This window comes from Rhipicephalus microplus, chromosome X, assembly GCF_043290135.1.
Source record: "Rhipicephalus microplus isolate Deutch F79 chromosome X, USDA_Rmic, whole genome shotgun sequence".
Taxonomy (NCBI): domain Eukaryota; kingdom Metazoa; phylum Arthropoda; class Arachnida; order Ixodida; family Ixodidae; genus Rhipicephalus; species Rhipicephalus microplus.
In genome coordinates this window covers 294,867,822-294,888,485 of record NC_134710.1, presented here as the reverse complement: position 1 = coordinate 294,888,485, position 20,664 = coordinate 294,867,822, and the positions used below count along the sequence as shown (strand labels likewise).

Below are 20,664 nucleotides of genomic sequence, written 5' to 3'. Positions count from 1 at the left end.
AAGAGGCGACATAAATATTTACTCTTTTTATAATTACATTATGTGTCTATATAGCGCGTCCCACCTAAATGAAAGCATATGTCACCACTTTGTAATACGTTGGCATAAAAAGCGATTTCTTCAATTAGGCCCAGTGACAAAAAAAGCAAAAACATAGCAATGGCTGATTGAATTTGGAAATGAAAAATGATAGTCGGACTTCGGTACAGGAAACTCACCGTGAAAACATCAGTGCGCATGCCCTCCTGAAATGCATAAAAAATAATTTATAGTGTCTGTCATTATATTGAAAAGAAGCAAAAAGTATATAGCCCAATAAACTCATGGGAGGAAATTGATTCAATAGAATAACGATGGGAGTATTGGAGCTATATAGAAGCCCCTACATCCCCTAACAACATATAGAAACAAATAGTGAAGTCCCTGTTCTTCAGCATTGAAGTGGAGGCGACCCAAAAGTCTTACATGTCACCTTCACATTAAGTTTGTCACGTTGCTTAAAGCACGCAAACTTGTTTTACCAAAACAACATATAGAAACAAATAGTGAAGTCGCTGTTCTTCAGCATTGAAGTGGAGGCGACCCAAAAGTCTTACATGTCACCTTCACATTAAGTTTGTCACGTTGCTTAAAGCACGCAAACTTGTTTTATACCAAAACAACATATAGAAACAAATAGTGAAGTCGCTGTTCTTCAGCATTGAAGTGGAGGCGACCCAAAAGTCTTACATGTCACCTTCACATTAAGTTTGTCACGTTGCTTAAAGCACGCAAACTTGTTTTACCAACCTTCTTATTTTTTGCTAAAATAAATAAGAGAAGAGGTGGCATCTTACTATATCGGATAATTGCAGTCGTGTAGCCGCCGTGCCTATCAGTGATAGAGCCACAAAGAAAATTTGTGTTGCTGCAAAAATTGGAGCGAAAAGCACTCCAAACCTATTGGTGAATACATTGTAAGAGGAAGCAATGTTAAATCAGCTAAAAAATACAAAGAATGTAAGAGAAACTCAAAAATAAAACTGGGGCAAAAATTTTAGAGATGGTTAGGACGTAATATTGGACCATTTGCTTTGAGATAACCTTAGAATGCCGCCATGTTTTATCAGCATATTGTTGTAGGGCTACAATCTATTTTCGCGTTCTTTCTGGGTTGTGATAATTGGACGCCAGTTCCGACAACTCATTTTGCAGCATAAGCGATTATAAGCTCCCAACAAAAGCCAATTCTGTTGGCAATGTTGTCCATTGCAACAATCACACAATAGGGAGTTTTTTAACAGCATCCCCATTAAACCATGCCGGTATCCAAGACTCCTGCGAAAAAAGATCCTATATATACATCATTTATGCCAAGCGGAAAATTGCGTGAAGTGGTGCAATGCTGTGTGGCAGAAGAGTTTGTATGAAATCGTACAAGGCATCCAAACACGTGAAGTTCGAAGCAGTTGGCTGTTTAGAGCTCTTTACTTATGAGAAAAAGTTCCAACGTAACTCAGAATAATCGTAATTATCAGCCACAACATTAACAAAGTGTGCAGATACGGAGGTGCCTGTACTGGACGCACAGTCAAGTCTTTGTTACTTTGCAAACTAGGATGATTTATAATGTTCGGAGTCTCTCGCCAATTTTCTACTTTGCAAAATAGGATGATTTATAATGTTCGGAGTCCCTCGCCAATGCAATTGCTTCAGGCTTACTTAGAGGATTTACAATGAGCATCCTAATGTCCCGTTTCGAGTTTACATCCTGACTGCTGCATGTTTTGTCCAGCCGTCAAGTTTTAGTAGTACAAGTGTAGTTCAACTGAATGTTGCATATCAGCTCTCGATTGTACACCAAATGGTTTATCTTGGCACGTTGGTAGTCCATGTTTATGAAGGGTAAAAGCGCACTGCAGTGAAAACGAACACACAAAGAAGGCACATAGAGGCACTCATATAGTTGGACTTAGTTGTGCCTTGTACGTACTTGTGTGTGGCTTCATTGTGTGTTCGTCTTCTGTGCCCTCTTACGGCTCATCAACTGTGTTGGGATAACACTGAGGCGACAAAATGTACATTTTCTTTTACCACAAAAAACGTATGTAGCACAAGAGGAACGTCTATCATTGGATGAGGAATTTGTTGTGTTACAAAGAAATTTTAGTGCAACAACAGCTCTTTCAGTTGGAAGTTTCAATAGGCAAGACATGATTTTTTTTCTTTTACGTTTTGTTTTTGTTTTTTCATAATACACTTTCTAACAAGGTTCTTAGTTGTCACTGCGGCCCAGTGTTTTCGCCCCAATATGAGTGGACATCTGCAAGCGTTTGAACAGCTTTATAGACCCCGACAGCGGATGCCACGGTTTCCGGGTGGAATTCAAGGTGTACTGCAAGGATTGGGTGTCTTATAAAGACTCTCAGTGGTCAAAATTTATTTTCTGAGATCTTTATCCTGTTTTTGACGCATAAAATATATGATGAAGTTTGGGAATAGGTTTCACACAATAACATTGGTCACTTAACAGCAGGAAGTAAAGTAATTTATTTCCATATTTAGCCAGCACGTGCCTTGCGCTTTACCTCAGTTTTTTTGTCAGCTATAACAAATTGCCTTTACGATTGAACACATTGGAGTGACAACACACTGGTGTTTATCCTGTAATCGGGCTTTGCTATATCGGACGTGTTGGAACCTTGGCACTGACAAGAAAAATCATTTGCATCAAACGAAGAAACACCTTGCTTTTTTTTCTCGTTCTAACAGAAGCTCCATGCACGTAACGTGCACACAAAGGGTGTCTTGAACGTATTTTAAAATAATCCCAGGATTCAAAGCCACAGTCCCTGAAAAACTATAAAATATATGCATAATGTTGAACGGAATCGTCCTTAGTTCCTCATTGTACGCTCTAACGCGAATATTTTATGCCCGATACCGTAGTGTGAATACACAAGTAACCTCGTTGAACCAGTTTAATCACTTTAAAATAATCACTTATTCCTATATAAGTATTCTCTCTTCACTTAATAAAGCAATGACTGGCCACTCATTAAAATTTAATATGTGTGTTAAGTAGTGGAACCACTTTCTTCCTCATCTAGAAAGAACTGCAAAAATAGAACATCAAGTGCCCAAGTTTGAACTTACCAGAGTGTCTTGCTCCTGGCAAAGTTTCGAAGCCCAAAATTTGTGGGCGGGACACCAGTAGATGTCGTCACACTGAAGCCTCTCACTCACTGCGGCCAGCTTACCTCGAATCTGCGTAATTACACGTTTACACGACATAAACAATTATGTTTATTTGCCTGCTCTACCCTTTGCTAGAGAGGACACTAATGATGAGTTTAGTTTTTACCACGGTAATAAAACATGTAATCACGAGTTGGGCAGACAAAATTATAACATTTGGGTACAGTAACTGCTCCCGCAAAAATCTTATTAAGGGATAACTTTGGTAGTTAACAAACGAGTAACAACCAAGGATCTCCCTTCGTAGCTGATCCGAAGTTCTTGAATATATTTTGCACCGCACACCTAGTCTCGCGCCGGTCACATTGCGTGGTGCGTGCGGCGCTGCATGGTGCCCTTTGCTGGCTGACTGTGTGGCTGCCATTGCGAACACTGGATGTGGCCTGCGTATTCAGCTGACGACAAAGCACTTGTCGCATCATATTCTCAACGCACTACAGTATTCGCAATGACAATAGTTTAGTGAACCATCTGAATAGATAGTGGGTACATATCCGAAGTTTGAAATTGTATAATTTCATTTCTAATATTGTCCAGTTCTCTTAATAATTACAGGCATATTTCATTATCCTTCTTCTACACAAATGAAACGAGCCTTCGAAGTTCCGTTCCTTCATTCAAGCGTGTTATAAACAATTTACATGTGATAACTGAACAAATTGGCAACCAAGTGATTTATTATGGTGTCATAAATACATCACATCAAAATTCAAGAAATGCAAAGCGTTTCAGACCATCTTCTCTATTTCCTGCTAAGTTGATAAAATAACCAAAATCAATTGTTCGATTTACACACCTTGGTCGTTATTACCCAGTTCTAGAGTTCTAGGCTGAAATGAGAAGCAAGTTGACCTGGCTTAGATCTGTAGTGGCGGGCGGTGCCATTTTAAATCTTGCATTTTTACGCCACCACAAGAACCGCTTTTCAATGTGCGTTTTTTGCTTTCTGTGCTCTATTTGCAGAGGATAAGATTTAATTACGAAATTTTTATGCAATTTGTACCCAATTGCATCTTTCCAACTTGAATATACGTCGGTGAAATGAAATGAACTTTCTAGGTCAGCGACATCACAGAAGGTTTGCGGAAAATATTTTTCAGCATTGAAAATTATCGTTTTCGTGAGAACTGTAGATCTTGTTCAAGCACTATTCAGTTTTTGACACTGAGACTTGTTTATTGCCTATTAATCTGCACTGACGGGCTTAATAACTAGAAACATCTTTAGGCCTGTCTATCAAAGCTTGCTGATCTCACACCCAGGCTGCTAGCGAGTCAAGCGGATACTCTCGCACGAACACCTGCCCCGACAGTGGAATGCATGGTGCGCATGGTTTACGTTAAGTAAACAAGACACACTGCAGCTCTGAGGCAGTAATATGAAAAAAAGTACCCATACGCGCCAATGGGGCGTCTGAAAGCTTGTCTGTGCACTACGGCATCGTCTCTGCATGTCAAACAAGAAACAAAGCAGGTGGATAATATTTAGCACTGCCTGCGATCACGATGCTCCATGGGAATTGTGCCAGAGGTGTTTTCGGTTTCTCCACGAGTGGATAATTGTAGTTATAACAGAATAGCTAAGAGCCGATGGACAATGCGCAAGTGAGTACATTAACTGCGTGTACTTAGCGTGGTGCCCACCAATTCTATTTCACGAACCTCATTCGCTTGACACGTAGCTGGGTTGAAAGTAGTCGCAAGATATGTGGGTGGTACACTTAGTAAGTTTCACTCCTTTGACGAAAATCTAAAACAAAGCAATGCTTTCAAGAGCAAGCAAGCAGCATACATTACTTTCCACTTTCGAAGTAGTTATTAAGCTTGGGTGCTTTTGATGGCATCAGCGCCTTAAGTATTACGAGCTTTCATATTTAACTGATAATAAATGGTGCGGTATTTGAAAACAGCCGACCAGAACTCCTTTCCGTCACAGACCCAGGCGTTGCGCTCTCTCAAACAGCAAACTTTTTAGCATATTTACACAGCACTCAACCAATCAAAGACCGCAATATTTCACTAATTTCAATATCCGCTTAGCTAATTGTAGCACAGCTACGTTTGGAAAGCATGATTACTGCAGGATTGAAATCACGCGAATGGCACTGCCAGTGACATTTTCTGATATCACGCTTTTGCGAGCAGTAAATATTAGAGTGTATAAGAGCACCAATGAAATAACTATTACGTTCCACCAAACTAAACGAAAAGTGCGCACTTATGTGCGATGCATGTTGAAATGATAAGTGTTGATTGATGTGCTCAACTTGATAAACCAGCATCCTTTCACTCTTTTGCGAGCTCTATACTGCAGTTACGACGCAAGCGTGATACTGCGGGGACGTTCTTTTACAAATGTAACAGCGTACGTACTTGAAAACGTTGCTTCCGCAGCCTGCTCAGCACGTACTGTATACATTTTGGACTTGCGTGAGCAAGCATTCTTGATGCTTGAATGAAAACAGCGCAAATGTCCAGGCCAGAAAAAAAACCAAAGCGCGCTCTGCGAAGGACAAAGTTTCGGTAGCTTCATGTTTGCTGTGTGCAGCGTCTGGTGTCTTGGCAGCCCACAGATGCTGCTTGGTCCCTCTTGCTATAGGTGGTGCCACGCGCGATGAAAATGTGATGAATCGCATGGAATTTGCTGTGTTCCAGTTTACAAGTGTGTTGTGCTGTCTTTAATGTCTCTGTTTTGCTTGCGGACTGTATATTTCAATTACAATTTTTTGCTAATTGTACTCAACATTTCCTCTTTCCCAACTAGAATATGCATCGGCAACATGGAATGGCCATTCTAGCTTCAGCAGTGGCATCATAGAAATGGTGCGAAAAAGATTTTTTGCGGCGTAAATCATCGCTTTTGTGAGAACGACTCTGAATTATGTTGTATCACTATTGAATTTTATAGGGTGAAGCTCCTTAGGATTAATCCTTGTGCTCCCGTCAGCGTGACGTAGTACTTAGAACACTTTCTCTTCGACAGTAAAGATAATGAAGCACTCACTCCCGGTGCGCGTTCTGGGTTTGCGGGGAGACCGCTTGGGGCGCTGTGGTGTCGCTGCAGGAAGAAAAAACTGCCGAACACTTGATAATGTTCTGTAAAGGGCTTCACCCTATAGTTCAGGATGATGGCGCAGAGTTTTTCAAAGCACTGGGGTTTAGGGACAGGGAGGGCAAAATAGACTTCGAGCGGGTAGAGTTAACTAGAAGGAGGTTATCAGATTGGTGGCTAAACTCAAGGCACAAGTGAAAATTAAACCCTTCACTGCAAAGTACGAATTCTCAACCTCACTATTTAAAGGGAAAAAAAAGATAAATATAATGGTTAGTTCACTAAGTATTATGGCTAGGTGGCGTTAGCCGCCGCCCGATTTAAAGGGTACAGCCACATCTATCCATCCATCCATCCATCCATCCAGTGTCACTCTCTCTTCGACAGCGAAGACAATGAAGACGAGGCGGCAAAGCTACATGCGTAGCTGAGGGCTCGCAGAGGAGCTGCAATACGGAAACGCAGATAAGCGGATCCAGAGTTGCGGGTTGGAGAAGCTGAAGCGAAACAGAAGCGCCGGCAACCTGATCCTAGGTGCAGGGCTCGTGAAGCTGGAGCGGTACGGCAGCGCTGAAAAGTGGACCCGGAGGTTGTGATGGCTCGCGAAGCTGCAGCGGTACGTCGACCCCGGCAAGCGGACCCGGAGGCGGCGAGAGGACGGGAAGCGACTGCGAAACGCCGAGACCGATCGCTACCTGAGTTTGGCGGGGCCGATGCATGGCTCAAGCGCAATTTTCTCGGCCGATGTTTTGGGCGTAGCTGCAAAGTTTGCGGCCACTTGTGGTCCGACAATTTTCTGGATACGATTGCCCCAAACGAAGAGTCCTGCTGCAGCAGGAGTTTCGCCGTCGGTTATGAATCTCACAGTTGCTACATGGATTGATGTACTTGTAAAGATTTATTGGTGGCAGGCAAGTTGCCGGCAATATGCCAACTGCTACCCATTCAAACATGATCACTTACGCGCTTCTAACCGCATGGAGGAGACGTACAGGAACGATCGAAACGTTTCATCTACGTGGTTCAAAGCGGGTAAGTGATCCCCGCACTTTGCCCACTAATCACTAGCAACTTCGCAAGTATGAAGTGATTTTCTTCCCTGTGATTTCTTCATTGCCGACGAATCAACGGTGATCCGCTGGTTAATCTTAAACTTCTCTAGGCCAATAGTACATTCACCTGTTCTTAACTATTCAGCTGCATCTTTTAGCTTTTTGAAATTCCATGTAAGATAACCAGACGGCACAAATTTTTTGTGCCCCGGCCTGCAATAGCTAGCCATTCACAAAACACAGCCGTTAAGCTGCATGTTTTCTTGATTTCAATTCTTTTCATAAATCACAGACATTGTTTTTTCTGTAAACATGAAGGTTTTGTAATATTGTGTCATAGATTCTTCGTGCCTTTTTTTCTCTTTTGTCTTATTAGCGTCAATTGTATTTGGTTGCAACGCGCACTGTCTTTATCACCATAGTCGTCTAATGGTGATTTTGCTTGATATTATGCAGCTTTGTTGATAGGGCACCACAGACAGTACTACATTGATTGTGGTGTGTTATGTTCCCAAAGTGCTTAATCCTGCGACCAATAAGTAAGCGTGGTGTGGTGTTGGGGAAGAGGGAAGGAGCTGGAAAGAGCGGAGAGTAAAAGACACCAATTGAGAGTAGAAAAGAGAGGCCACGTCGTCGAGAAAAGTGTCTATTGTTTTCTATAGCCGCAACTGAGCGCGACCTACCCCGACCTGCGCTGGAGCGCATTGGATAAAAACCGGTCTGTGTCCGGATGCCCTGAGAATCCAACCTAGTAGCTCAAAAACTTGGACACACTCTACGGTGCCTTGTTCTGGCTTCCAAAGTTTGTATATGTCGCTGTGGATTCAACTCCCCTGTCCATCCTACCAGTAAAAAGAAAACATTCACTGCTCTTTCCTCTTAAAATAAATGTCCTAAAGAAATCATTAGTGAATTCGAACCCCACCCCCGTTATCATTTCATTCAAAAATACACTCAACGACAGTATTTCTCTGACTACAAATCTTCATTTTTGTACCACTCCTAAAATATGGCATTTACTACATCAATAGGAAAAGTCGCATAGAGCAGTTTCTATGGTAAACTTCTGCCAATATGCGTTCAGTGCGCGAAACAGGACTGGACATAGATACTCGAAAAAGCACTGCGGAATAAAGATATTGAAATACAGGAGCTGGAAGTCTAAAATACAGAGAAGATACATTTGTTTTGACGTAGTAGAGTATCTCGTAGGTACTTTTTCAAAAGCACGAAACAAAATGCTCCGAAATGTAGATACTGCTCATTTTTTTTTCTTTTGGGAATGATGAAGCTCTGAAAAGACATTTATTGAGTAGATCACGATACAATAAATAATCCAACAGTACATTGCTACCTTGAACTCAGTTATTTATCGCATGAACCAGTAACAAACGCAAGTGACTTTCAAAAAGTATACCCTTCTTTTACAAAATTTTGTGTTTTATTTTAAGGCTCTATAGTCCATTGCTCTTAGGCAAATGCAACGTTGCCTGTGTTTTAGGCATGCTGGCCGTGAAAAAAAAATGTCTCGCTGTCCGGAAAATGCCAAGGGTATACTGCTCCGCATTGAGAGATAGCGACTTTATTCATCAGAAGACCACGACACAGCCCTTAGCTGCCACGATTAATTTTCTGCTTTTGCTCTGTTTAACACAAAAATCAGTTTTGCCGCAAGGCCGAACCCTGGACACGATATAGCCACAAGTTGAGTTGTCGCACGAGTAACGGCAAGCAGATCGAAACTAGGAGTGCATTGCCTAATCGAAAGGACGCATGAAAGTAACACCCACAAGATGAGCCCCCGTAATAACAACGTTCAAAACTTGGCACTTAATGCGCTTGTCATATATATATATATATATATATATATATATATATGAAGCTCAGTGGTTAGAGCATCGAACGCGTTATTCGAAGGTCGTAGGTTCGATTTCTGCTCGCAGCTGGTTATTTTTTCATCCACTTTACTTTCTTCTTATTTACATTCCATTGGTTCTAATAACTTCCCCTGTACATTCCTTGGCATTACTGTCTGTTAGATCTCATAATTATTGTGCTAAAACACGGATAAACGAGCCCTTAGGTATACACTTCTTTCCCTTATTTCATTAAACGAGGGTCTCGTACTGGCAAACTTGGTGTCATTAGGTTGTATACGAGGGACTATTATTCAGCTGCCCGCTCATAATAAGTTCACGTGCTACGTGACGCCAAATATGCGCATAACAGAGTGTTTTCACACTCGTCGCTTGGCTTATAGATGGCGCTGACTGTCACTCCTACTTCTAAATTCACATATAAACCCAAAAAAGAGGATGGAGGCTGCTGTGGTAGCTCAGTGGTTAGAGCATCGAACGCGTTATTCGATGGTCGTAGGTTCGATTCCTACTCACTTCTGGTTATTTTTTCATCCACTTTTCTTTCTTATTTACATTCCATTGGTTCTAATAACTTCCCCTGTACATTCCTTGGCATTACTGTCTGTTAGATCTCGTAATTATTTTGTTAAAACACGGAAAAACGAGCCCTTAGGTATACACTTCTTTCCCTTATTATATATATATATATATATATATATATATATATATATATAAGTATCAAAGTAGATGCGCTTTCTCATAGCGACTTGTTTATTCAGCCGACGCTTCGACGGCTATTTACACGACGGCTATTCACACATTTTCGTGCCTTCTTACAGGAGGGAAGGGGACAGAATAAAAAATATTAACAAGAAAAAAAGAAAAAAAGGAGAAAAAAAACGTTAGAAAGAAGCAAAAGGGGCATGGCGGGATTAGAAAGGAACAGGAGCTCAAACAAAGGCGAACGTAAACAAGCTATGTCATCTTTGTCAATAATACCTCCCAAACACCCACCCTTCCCCCAAGTGGACATTTAGACCACCGTTTCTCTATATTGCCGGAATATATGCCGTTATATTTGAAGGTAGTACACATTGTTAAATTCAAAACTGTTCAATTTGTGTACAAGTCTCGTTAACATTTCAATTACTTTTTTGCTTGGATATGCGATAGGGTTGCGGGTGCCATACGATTCAACAAGTGCCCGTACGCCAAGGTCATGTGGGATATTTTGTAGAGTGAATTACCATCTAATACTAGGAGGAATGCACTTTCTAGAATTTTCACGTCTGATATTTACCGAAGGAAATAGTTTGTGTCACGCAAGAGAGACTCGTGTGTGGGTTGTATGTTTTTGATTAAAGAGTCAATATACCTAGATAATGGTTCCGTTAACGTTACCGTGCCTGATATCAAGTGTCTGCCAGGGTTTCCCTTCTTATGTATCTACGGCAGCATGTAAAATGGATCAGGCGGTGAATGTACTGTAGTAAAAACCTTTTGAAGCTTTGAATCAATGGCGCCTTCACGTGTGAGATGCTCTAGGGTTATTACAATGATCTTTTTGTGCTCGGTGGTAGCGTCGGAGTCGAGCTATTTATAGAATTGTTTGCCATTTTGTTGTCGCTTCCTTCCTTGATGTAGTCTGATCTATTCAGAACAACAATCGCGCCTCCTTTGTCTGCTGGTTTAATGACAAGATCTTCGCGGTCGCTCAACGCGAGTAGTGCCTCTCTTTCTTTCCTTGATATGTTATTCATACCTGCTTTGTGCACCTTGTACGCATGTGCGACATCTTTCTGATATGGCACTTATGAAAGTCCAATTTACTTTCATCTTGTGATATCAAGCCTTTAATCTATAAATGGTACTTAGACGATATGTTCATGATTTGGACACATTCGGAAAACGAGTTGCTCAAATTCGTACAGGCATTCAACGAAGTACACCCCAGCATTTATTTTACACACTCCTACTCCAACACTGAATTAAGTTTCCTTGATTTACTTATTCGAATGGACGATGGTGCATTGGAAACTAGCGCATACAGAAAACCTACGGACAGGCACTTCAAAGCTGCACTTCAAAAGCTGCCACCTGCGGCACTGCAAGACCAGCATTCCCAATTGCCAAGCACACAGATTCCAACGCATCTGCTCCCGCACCGAGGACTTCCCCAAAAACAGCACACATATGCGCGAAGTAGTCCTTCATCAAGAATACCCGTCAACTATCATTGATGGCGCCATCAAGAAAGCGGAAAATCTGGACCGCCAGACTCTTCTACACCACCAAAAAGATGCCGACCAGCACCGTAACAAAAATTTGCTATTAACTTTCACGAGCAACCCACCTAACGTAAACAAGGTCCTAAGAAAACATCTTAAGATATGGGAACAGAGTCTGCGACTATCCAAAATGTTCACTTCTCCTTCTTGTGTGGTATACAGGTGGTCGAAAAGTATAAGGGATCATTTGATAAATTCATAAATGGGCGTGAAACCTCAAACAGGGTGCCGCCTTTGCCGAAAAAGCAGATGCAAAGTATTCAAACACATGCAGACAACGACAGTGGCGGAAAGCACACACTCAGATTTTAAGCACAGGATTAGAGGTGCACTGGACTGTGACTCGGATAACGTCATATACCTTCTGGAATGTGGGGAATGTAACATGCAATACGTGGGCCAGACAGACACACCGTTTAGAATTAGATTCAACAACCATCGGGCACATGTACGTTCCCTGCCAGGCCTTCCACTTTCAAAACACACTTACAATAAAAGACCACAGCTTTGATGACATTAGGGTTACACTATTGGAAAGCAATTTTCAAACAATCAGAGATCGGGAACAGCGAGAATCTTACTTTGTCTACAAATTCAAGACGATAAAAAACGAAATAAATGAACACCCAGGCACTTTGTCACCGTTACGATCACTAAAAGACGCTAACGTCCCTCTTTGATCAATACTCTGCCCCAAGCCTCCCATTACAACAATAATATTACCCCCTAACAAAGATTTAGCATATACAACTGACAATAGAGAAATAGATTGCCACTTCAAGCCCTGTCGGAACGCACAGATAAGTGGTCCCGGATGTCGTACAAGTTCCCCCTTTTCTTCTTTTTCTTTTTTTTTCTTTTTCTGCCTCTTTTTTTTCCTCCACTGACAGAAGACAATGTATATAATGAATACTGATAGCGGCACTACAACCAGCAGCTTTTTTCATATCTTCCAACGCCACCAACATGCACTTGAAGCGCTTAAGCTCTCCCCCCCCCCCCCCCCGATTTGTCGTAAACTTCAAAAGAGGGCAAGTTGCCAGCGAATCGCACCGGAGGGTGAAATAGAGAAACGGTGGTCAAAATGTCCACTTGGGGGAATGGTGGGTGCTCGGGAGGTATTATTAACAAAAATGCCATAGCTAGTTTACGTGAGTTTTTGTTGAGTTCCTGTTCTTTCCTAATCCCGCCAAACCCCTCTTGCTTCTTTCTAACGTTTCTTCCTCCTTTTTTTTCTTTTGTTCTTCTTTTTCCTTTTTTTTGTTGTTAATATTCTTCTTCTGTCCCCTTCCCTCCTGTCTCGAGAAGCTATAAGAAGGCCCGAAAATGTGTAAATATTATTATGCCTTGAAAAAGTCGGCGCTCCCGTCGAAACGTCGGCTGAGTAAACAAGTTATGTGAAAGTGTGTCTACTTTTATACTTATATTCTTGCGGTAACCGAAGTTAGTTCACTGCATCATATATATATATATATATATATATATATATATATATATATATATATATATATATATATATATATATATATAGATATATATATATATATATGACTTGTGCGTAAGACTAGTCAGAGCTTACACGTGTCTCAGCTCTCCACTGTGTTTTGAACAGCAAACAGGGGGGGGGGGGGGGGTAGCTCTGCGGTGAGTCAAGTGGTTTTTGCGCTCTTTGTAACATGAACGCCCATGATAGAAGATAAGCGCACATCCGCACTCGCAAGGCACAAGTGACTACGCCTCGTAGGACAAAGGGCAGGTTACGAGCGAAACTATCGCGACGAGAGGGGTGCCGTGCGCGTACTTTGCATGCGCAATCTCGCTGGTTTGCTAGCAAGGCGCAGAACACGCCGATCGTCACCTGAGATCTACGCGCCAGCGGTAAATGGTGGACATAAATAACTCGTAGATTGTTTATGCTTAACTGCGCAGTATCGCGAAATAATCGACGCATTGTAAAGGTATTTCACTACTTAGATACAAATACATTTCCAAATGTATGTCGATACAAAAATACAAGTACATAAAAGTATCTCCAAGATACTATCATGATACTGTTCTATCGCTAGACTGCCTAGGGCTGGCAAGAATAATTGCTCTTGAGAAATGGTTACCTCGTCTGTGATGTTGCGGTGAATACAATCCAACACTGTTGCCAGTCCGTACAGGTTGAGATCTGCACAAAAATGGCGACCGTCAAAACTCAGTGGTCCTGCTTTCTACGCGACTTTCAATTCATGCTTCGCGAAACACATAGAACAGTCCTGTCCCCCGCTGTCTCTCTCGTGCGTGTTGTTTTATGTGCTTAGGTACACTTTTCACAGATTAGTAAAGTGCCATCTCCTTTATTTTTCTTCTTATTAGGGCTCTGCGAAAATGCATTTAAAGGAAGAAAAACATATATATGATATATATGCTCATAAATTTTACATGAAATGCTCAAATGAAGTATGCGCGAGTGGCAAAGGCTTGCCCTTACCTTTATGTTGGTAAAAATACATAAGTGATTTCGAAGCTCAGCTGACATAAATTATTGAGCAGTTTCTACTGCATATAAAGGTCGAAAGCTACGGGACGGGCTGAGAGCCAGAGAATCCTCCTTGCAGCATCAGTAATGCAAAATACGTAGCACGGCTTGACGTTAGGGACAATATAAACAGTTTTAGCCAATATTAGTTAGACTTTTATTGCTAATATATGGTATGGTAGCGCATTCATCATATTAAAGATGCTGTAAAACGCTATTCACATAACACACTACAAGGCAATGACATGCGACTGATGTTTATCTTGACCATATTGAGGGTCTTGAACCGAAATTTTATGAGAGAGAACAAAGTACAGAAAAAAGAGGCACTAAGAACACAGGGTGTCCAAGTTATCACACAGCGCTATTTCAATAAAGAACAGTGTTAGGCGAGGCAAACTATATTGTTCTCGATATACTGAAGTAGGCACTAATCGTTTGTCCGTTAGTTACAAAACATCAATAGTCATATTTGTTCTTGTAACTCAAAAGTACTCTCCCAATTATGAAAATGTCAAAGAAGCAGATGTGCGCATGTTTAAATAACATCAGACTGCGACATCTTTAACAATGAACTACTTGCATGTTCATTTTTTTCAGATGATAAAGAATGCCCACGAAATTTGAAATGTGACACGTTACTAGACTGCTGCGTGTCTTCGTGCGCATCAAAAAGCAGCACTCATTAAAAGGTTCACTTTAGAAAGCCAGTATCAATGAAATAAATGTAGAGAAAAGTATCTCTCTGATAAGGCTATCAGCCACTTCCCGTCCGATGCAACCCACCGATTCGATCCTACACGGTCAGGGTGTAATCAGAACGATGCTGCGATGACGTTATCAGTGGAACCAGTGAGCGTGAGATATGGGAAGTGGCCCTGATGAGGTGATCTATAGTGGCTAAAGTACTCGACCACTGACCCGCTGGTCGCGGGATTTAATCCTGCCTACGGCAGCTGCATTTTCGAGGGAGGCGATAATGCCGTATTGGCCCGTGTCATGGAGGAGGGAATAAACTGAGGAGAGACTGTTACGTCACATTTTGTGAAACCGGAAGTAGGGAACAGTAAGGGATTTCTCCTCGCAGTTCTTGGCACACTACGGCGGCTTGCGCATGCGCAACAGACGCCATTGAGAGCTAGGCGAACCGATTTTGGATGCGCCGGGTGGCACCGCCGCTGCCAGCTGGTATACGAGCTGGGAAAGCGAAAATTTTGTGCTCATTACGAGCAAACGTTCTGCCATACTCGCTTGTATAGCACCTGTGTGCTCTTTGCAGCCTCATTACGGCTCATTTTGTGAAGGTATAATACACTAGCAGCTTTTCGTGTTTTTTCAGCTGAACGCAAGAGAGCAACAGCGCGAATCGGCAGGATAATCTGCATAACAGGCAGTTTTATTCTGCACAAATGGTAAGTTGGGGGTACGAAACATTGTGTAACAATGAAATGTTATTTAATTTGTCTTGCTATTCAGCCAGATGGAGCACCTTCGAATCATTCGAATCATTCATTGTCATGTGTCACAATACGTGCACACGTGTATTGTTCGCAGCAGCGCGGGTTGGCCCACTAGGACCATATCGAAAACAACTTGGCCAAAAATGAGCTTACTGCGCAATAAACGTAAACAGAAAGTGATAATTCAAGCAACATAACCGTGTCAGGCACGTCTAATTCTTCACTATCCCAGCTCCGGTGAGAACAGTGGGCCACGTACTGCCTTCCAATATTTAGTTGTGACCCTCGTACACGAGAACGGCTCACCATCGCCTGTCGCATTAAAGACGCTAGGCTTCCTTCGCTGAGACACGCAACAGCACAGTGCCGAAGTAAAACAACGAAACCACGGCTGCAACCGTTTTCGAAGAAGTGGTCGCGAGCATCTAAAACGATCGCTTTTGACCTTAAGCGATGTAAACTAAACTCGCAGTCGTCAAAACCAGCGCTCACTGTAGACTTCTAACGAGTTGCATCATCTGCGGAATGCAACAGCTGAATAAAAATGCACATTCAACACTCCAGGCGGATATCAACAACGCGGTCATACGAGTGGTGATGCAGACGAAACGATACGGCAGCGTGCCCACCTTGTCTCACTACCCCCCTGCGAAAGCACGTGACTTTCGCCACACATTTCGCTCTGCAGCTCGCATTGCAGGGGCCTCCCTCTAGCTTTCATTCCTCCACGGACCGTGCGCTCAGATTTCGGTGCATGTTAAAGAACCACCGAGGGCCGAAATTTCCATAGTCTCCACTACGGCGTCTCTCATAATGTTATAGTGGTTTTGCGACGTGACACCCCAAACATAAGTTGGGGAATAGATAATGATAGTGACGAACAATCAAGTGGAAAAAATTCTTGCAAAATTATGACTCATGTTTCTGCCCGACTTGCACCCTTGCCAATGTGTGGAACGCTCTCTCTGGTAACTAAAGAGAGGTAAATCGATTGCTTTGAGGGCGCTTATTTGAGTAAGCTGCTTTCTTTTGCAGGCGGGAGTGCTGTCTCAAGTTGTTTTTATCGTTCACGGGTCTTCTTGATTAACAAAAAATTATCACGCAATTAGTACGTCGTTGAAAGTAGCACAGAGAGATGTCACTTCAACATGCGCACACCTGCATCATTGGCATTGTGAGAATTAGGGGACCACAAATGGAGTTATAAATAAAATTAGGACTAATTGACTTATTCTTATTAACTAAGACATAGGTAGTGGCTACCACAAAACACTTGCCGCGCCGCAAGGGTCTATTAGCTAAGGTACTCGGATGCCAACCCGCAGGTTGCCGGTCACGCATTTCCGATAGAGGCGGAAATGTTGTAGGCCCGAGTGCTCAGATTTGGGAGCACGTTAAAGAACCCCAGGTGGTCAAAATTTGTGGAGCCCTACACTACCGGCGTCTCTCATAATCATATGGTAGTTTTGGGTCGTTAAACCCAATATCAATTAAAACCACAAAACGCTTGGAACAATGTGCACTCAGTTTGGTTTGCGTAAAACCGTTCTTCTTTTTTTTTAAATATTGGGGTCTTAACGTGAGCGACGGGAGCAGACTGTAGGTAGAAGATGATTTGATTGATTTGTGGGGTTTAACGTCCCAAAACCACTATATGACTATGAGAGACGCCGTACTGGAGGGCTCCGGAAATTTCGACCACCTGGGGTTCTTTAACGTGCACCCAAATCTGAGTACACGTGCCTACAACATTTCCGCCTCCATCAGAAATGCAGCTGCCACAGCCGGGATTTGATCCCTCGACCTGCGGGTGTAGGTAGAAGATGAAACCGTTTATGTGGGCCGAACCTGTGGCCGGTAAACTGACCATCTGATTACAACTAGACACACTGAAACTTAGCGGCGAACAGAGCGTCGGCCGTCGATCAACTGACAAGCGGTGAAGCGCATCGGCGTGTATAGACGTGCCGTCGAATACCTTAGCGTTATCGATAGCGGCCACGTAAGTTCCAGAGTGATCGGTAATGTTCGCGAAGTGGACGACTAATAACATAACGATCCACTATAGTCGCGAAGCTTCTCGAACACTGCAGGCGCTCATTGCACTGAGAATTTCTGGCATTGCAACGGGGTGGTAACACAACTTAGGAAGGAACATAGCATTGTCCCCTCTCTGAAAAAGGCATCGTCCCGATGCTTTACTAAAAGACGAAAGTGCAGTTTAAAATATAATTGATATGTGGGGTTTAACGTGTCAAAATCACCATATGATTATGAGAGACGCCGTAGTGGAGGGCTCTAGAAATTTCGACCACCTGGGGCTCCTTAAAGTTTGTAATATACAATAAGCACACGCGAAAACTTACAATAACATAGCTAACTGTATAATATATACATTCCATCGGTTCGAGTACTAAATGGTTGAGACGCACGACATGGACGACTTCACGTCGCGCATGGCGCCATTACAAATTTTTAATGCCGTCGGGGACAACCTCGTAGTCAAGTAAGCCGAGATGTCGAACTACCCTGTACGGTCTGAAGTACCGTCACAGAAATTTTTCCCTAACTCCACGTCGGCGTACAGGCATCCACACCCAAACACTGTCACCGGCTTGGTACTCCGTGAAGCGTCGTCGAAGATACTAACGGCGGCTGTCGATTGTCTGTTCGTTCTTGATGCAGAAGCGGGCGAGTTGACGTGCTTCTTCGGTGCACTGAAGGTAGAGTTACGTCGAGGATTTCTTCGTCAGCGACGTTTGGCAGCATGGCGTCGAGCTTCATGGCCAGGTTCTTTCCAAAGACGAACTTGTATGGTGACATCTGCGTCGTCTCCTGCCCCACCGTGTTGTATGCGAATGTACAAGGCCAGCATGTCGGCGATGGCCTTGTTTAGACACTCGGTGAGGCCGTTGGTCTGTTGTTAGGAAGCGGTCATGCGGCAGGGGCTTGTGTCACTGTATTTCAGGATTGTTTGAATAGGCTCCGCTGTAAAAACCATGCCTCTGTTCAGAACCAAGACCTCTGGGGCGCCATAACGTAAGACGATGTCTTAAACGAATAATTTGGCTACCTTGGCAGCACTGCCTTTGGGCAGAGCCTTTGTTTCGGCGTAGCCGGTGAGGAAGTCACAACGATTCCCTTCTTTCCAACAGCTGAGGTCGGGAACGACCCAAGTAAGTCCGTACGATTTGCTGGAAAAGTTGGCGAGTGGTTCAATGGGCTGCAGAAGCCCCACAGGCCTTGTCGGTGGTGTCTTGCTTCGCTGGCAGTCCCGACAGGCCCTCACGTAACGAGTGACGTCAGCGAGAAGGCGTGGATAGTAGTGCTTTTTTTTAGCGGCGAAGCTCCTTACGGCATGAATTATGCCTGCCCCTTGTCGTAGTGCGTAACCTGTGGCACATACCCGTATACCAGTAGCACATACCCGCCCTCGAGCACATATCCGCAAGTCCACACGTTACGAAATACCGTAGCACGGCGTCATTATCACGTTCTCTGTGTTAAAAAAGCGCTCACAGCAGAAACTTCGTACATACTCTCGCTTAGCCCTTGGATTGTCTGTTAAATGGTGGTACTTGTATATGATTGATTGATATGCAGGTTTTAACGTCCCAAACCACCATATGATTATGGGAGACGCCGTGGTGGAGGGCTCCGGAAATTTCGACCACTTGGGGTTCCTTAACGTGCACCAAAATCTGAGCACAATGACCTACAACAATTCCGCCTCCTTCGGAAATGCAGCCACCACCACCGGGATTCGATCCCGTGACCTGCGGGTCAGCAGCCGAGTACCTTAGTCATTAGACCACCATGGTGGGGCGGGTACTTGTATATGATGAATATATTGTTACGCTTGAAAGAGAAGGGTAAAGGTTGACAAGGGCCGTTTATTAGGTCGTGAGGGGCAGCTCAGAAGCGGCCGGCTGGTTATAGATCCTTCTGATCCTCTTCCTCATTTTCAACTCGGGGCGACAAGTGCGTTCACTGTATACGCTTCGTTGTCTTCGTCCAATAATATGATAAAAAGAAGCGAGACTGCGGTACTTGAAGCGTTCACTAGATGAACGGACGGACGCCGGAACGGACCCACGTACGGACAAAGAGATGCACGGACGGAAGCACGGACGGATTGATGGACGTTTCACCCCACTCATCATCATTTATTCCATGGATATACTGTGATTTTTTGTATCTTCGCGAGCGTGCTGGAAACACCGAAGTGTCCAGCCGTTGTATCATCGTGCAGGGCCTGGAGGTCTTCTGGATGCAGTGCTGAAGCTCTCACAACAAGGTACTTGGCTCGAAACGGCAACAATTTTCTTTTGGTTGAAGGCCCTTTCGCAGGAAAAAAGAAGCAAGTGCCCGCTGAATACCTTAGGAACAACGACGGTCCTGCCCTCGAAGTAAAGTAATCTGCTAGGTCTTTGATTTCCTGGTCAGCTCAAAGTGATTCAGTGAAGTCTTGAATCTTACCGTTTCCAAGAAGTCATCAATCACTCATCATTCTTGTCGTCAGGACGCGATGGATCGACGGGGGCACAAGGCAGAGAGTCGGTGTCAGAGTGTTTTCTGCTAGACTTGTAAATGGCGGTAATGTGATATTCTTGAAGGCTCAGGCTTCATCGCACAAGGCGACCTGAATGATCTTTCAAGCTGCCCAGCTATCACAAGGCATGATGGTCCTTCAAAACTTTAAAGGGCCTGTCGTAGAGGTAAGGACGACACTTCGACGTAGCCCAGATTTTGGCAAGGCACTCCTTTCATGATGTGGATTAATTGGCATCTGCGACCTGCTAGCGCAACTAATGATTATTTCCACTTTATTAGTCTTCTGCAAAAGTACAGCGCCGAGTAATACGCTGCCTGAGTCAGTGTGCACTTCGGTTTCGGTGTTTTCGTCGAAATGCGCGAGTAACGGAGGCGTTTGCAGGCATCGTTTTAGTTCTTGAAATGCTTCCTCCTGCGACAATTCTCACTTGAACTTGACGTCGGTCCTCGTAAGTTTAGTGAGCGGCTAGGCGAAGCGAGCAAAAGTTTTGACGAACCGCCTGTAATAGGTGCACAAGCCAAGAAATCGACGCACGGCCTTCTTGTCACCTGGTCGCCGGCGGGATTGTAGCAATGACGGCTCTCTTTTGCGTATCACAACTTACTAAGAACTTGCTGTGCACGCGGTCCAAGTACAAG

The 20,664-nt window shown here is 43.5% G+C and overlaps 1 protein-coding gene across 2 annotated transcripts in view; it reads right to left on the bottom strand.

Moving 5' to 3' along the window:
* LOC142776176 (uncharacterized) overlaps positions 1 to 20,664 on the bottom strand; it is a 47,991-nt gene that overhangs the window by 12,466 nt on the left and 14,861 nt on the right. Inside the window, exons 2-4 of one of the 2 annotated variants that reach the window (XM_075879382.1) lie at positions 13,599 to 13,660; positions 3,136 to 3,246; positions 219 to 245 (exon numbers count right to left, since the gene is read on the bottom strand). In XM_075879382.1, the coding sequence (XP_075735497.1) occupies positions 219 to 245; positions 3,136 to 3,246; positions 13,599 to 13,660 (200 nt within the window). The remainder of the gene's footprint in view (positions 1 to 218; positions 246 to 3,135; positions 3,247 to 13,598; positions 13,661 to 20,664) is intronic. The other variant, XM_075879383.1, reaches the window with a different exon arrangement.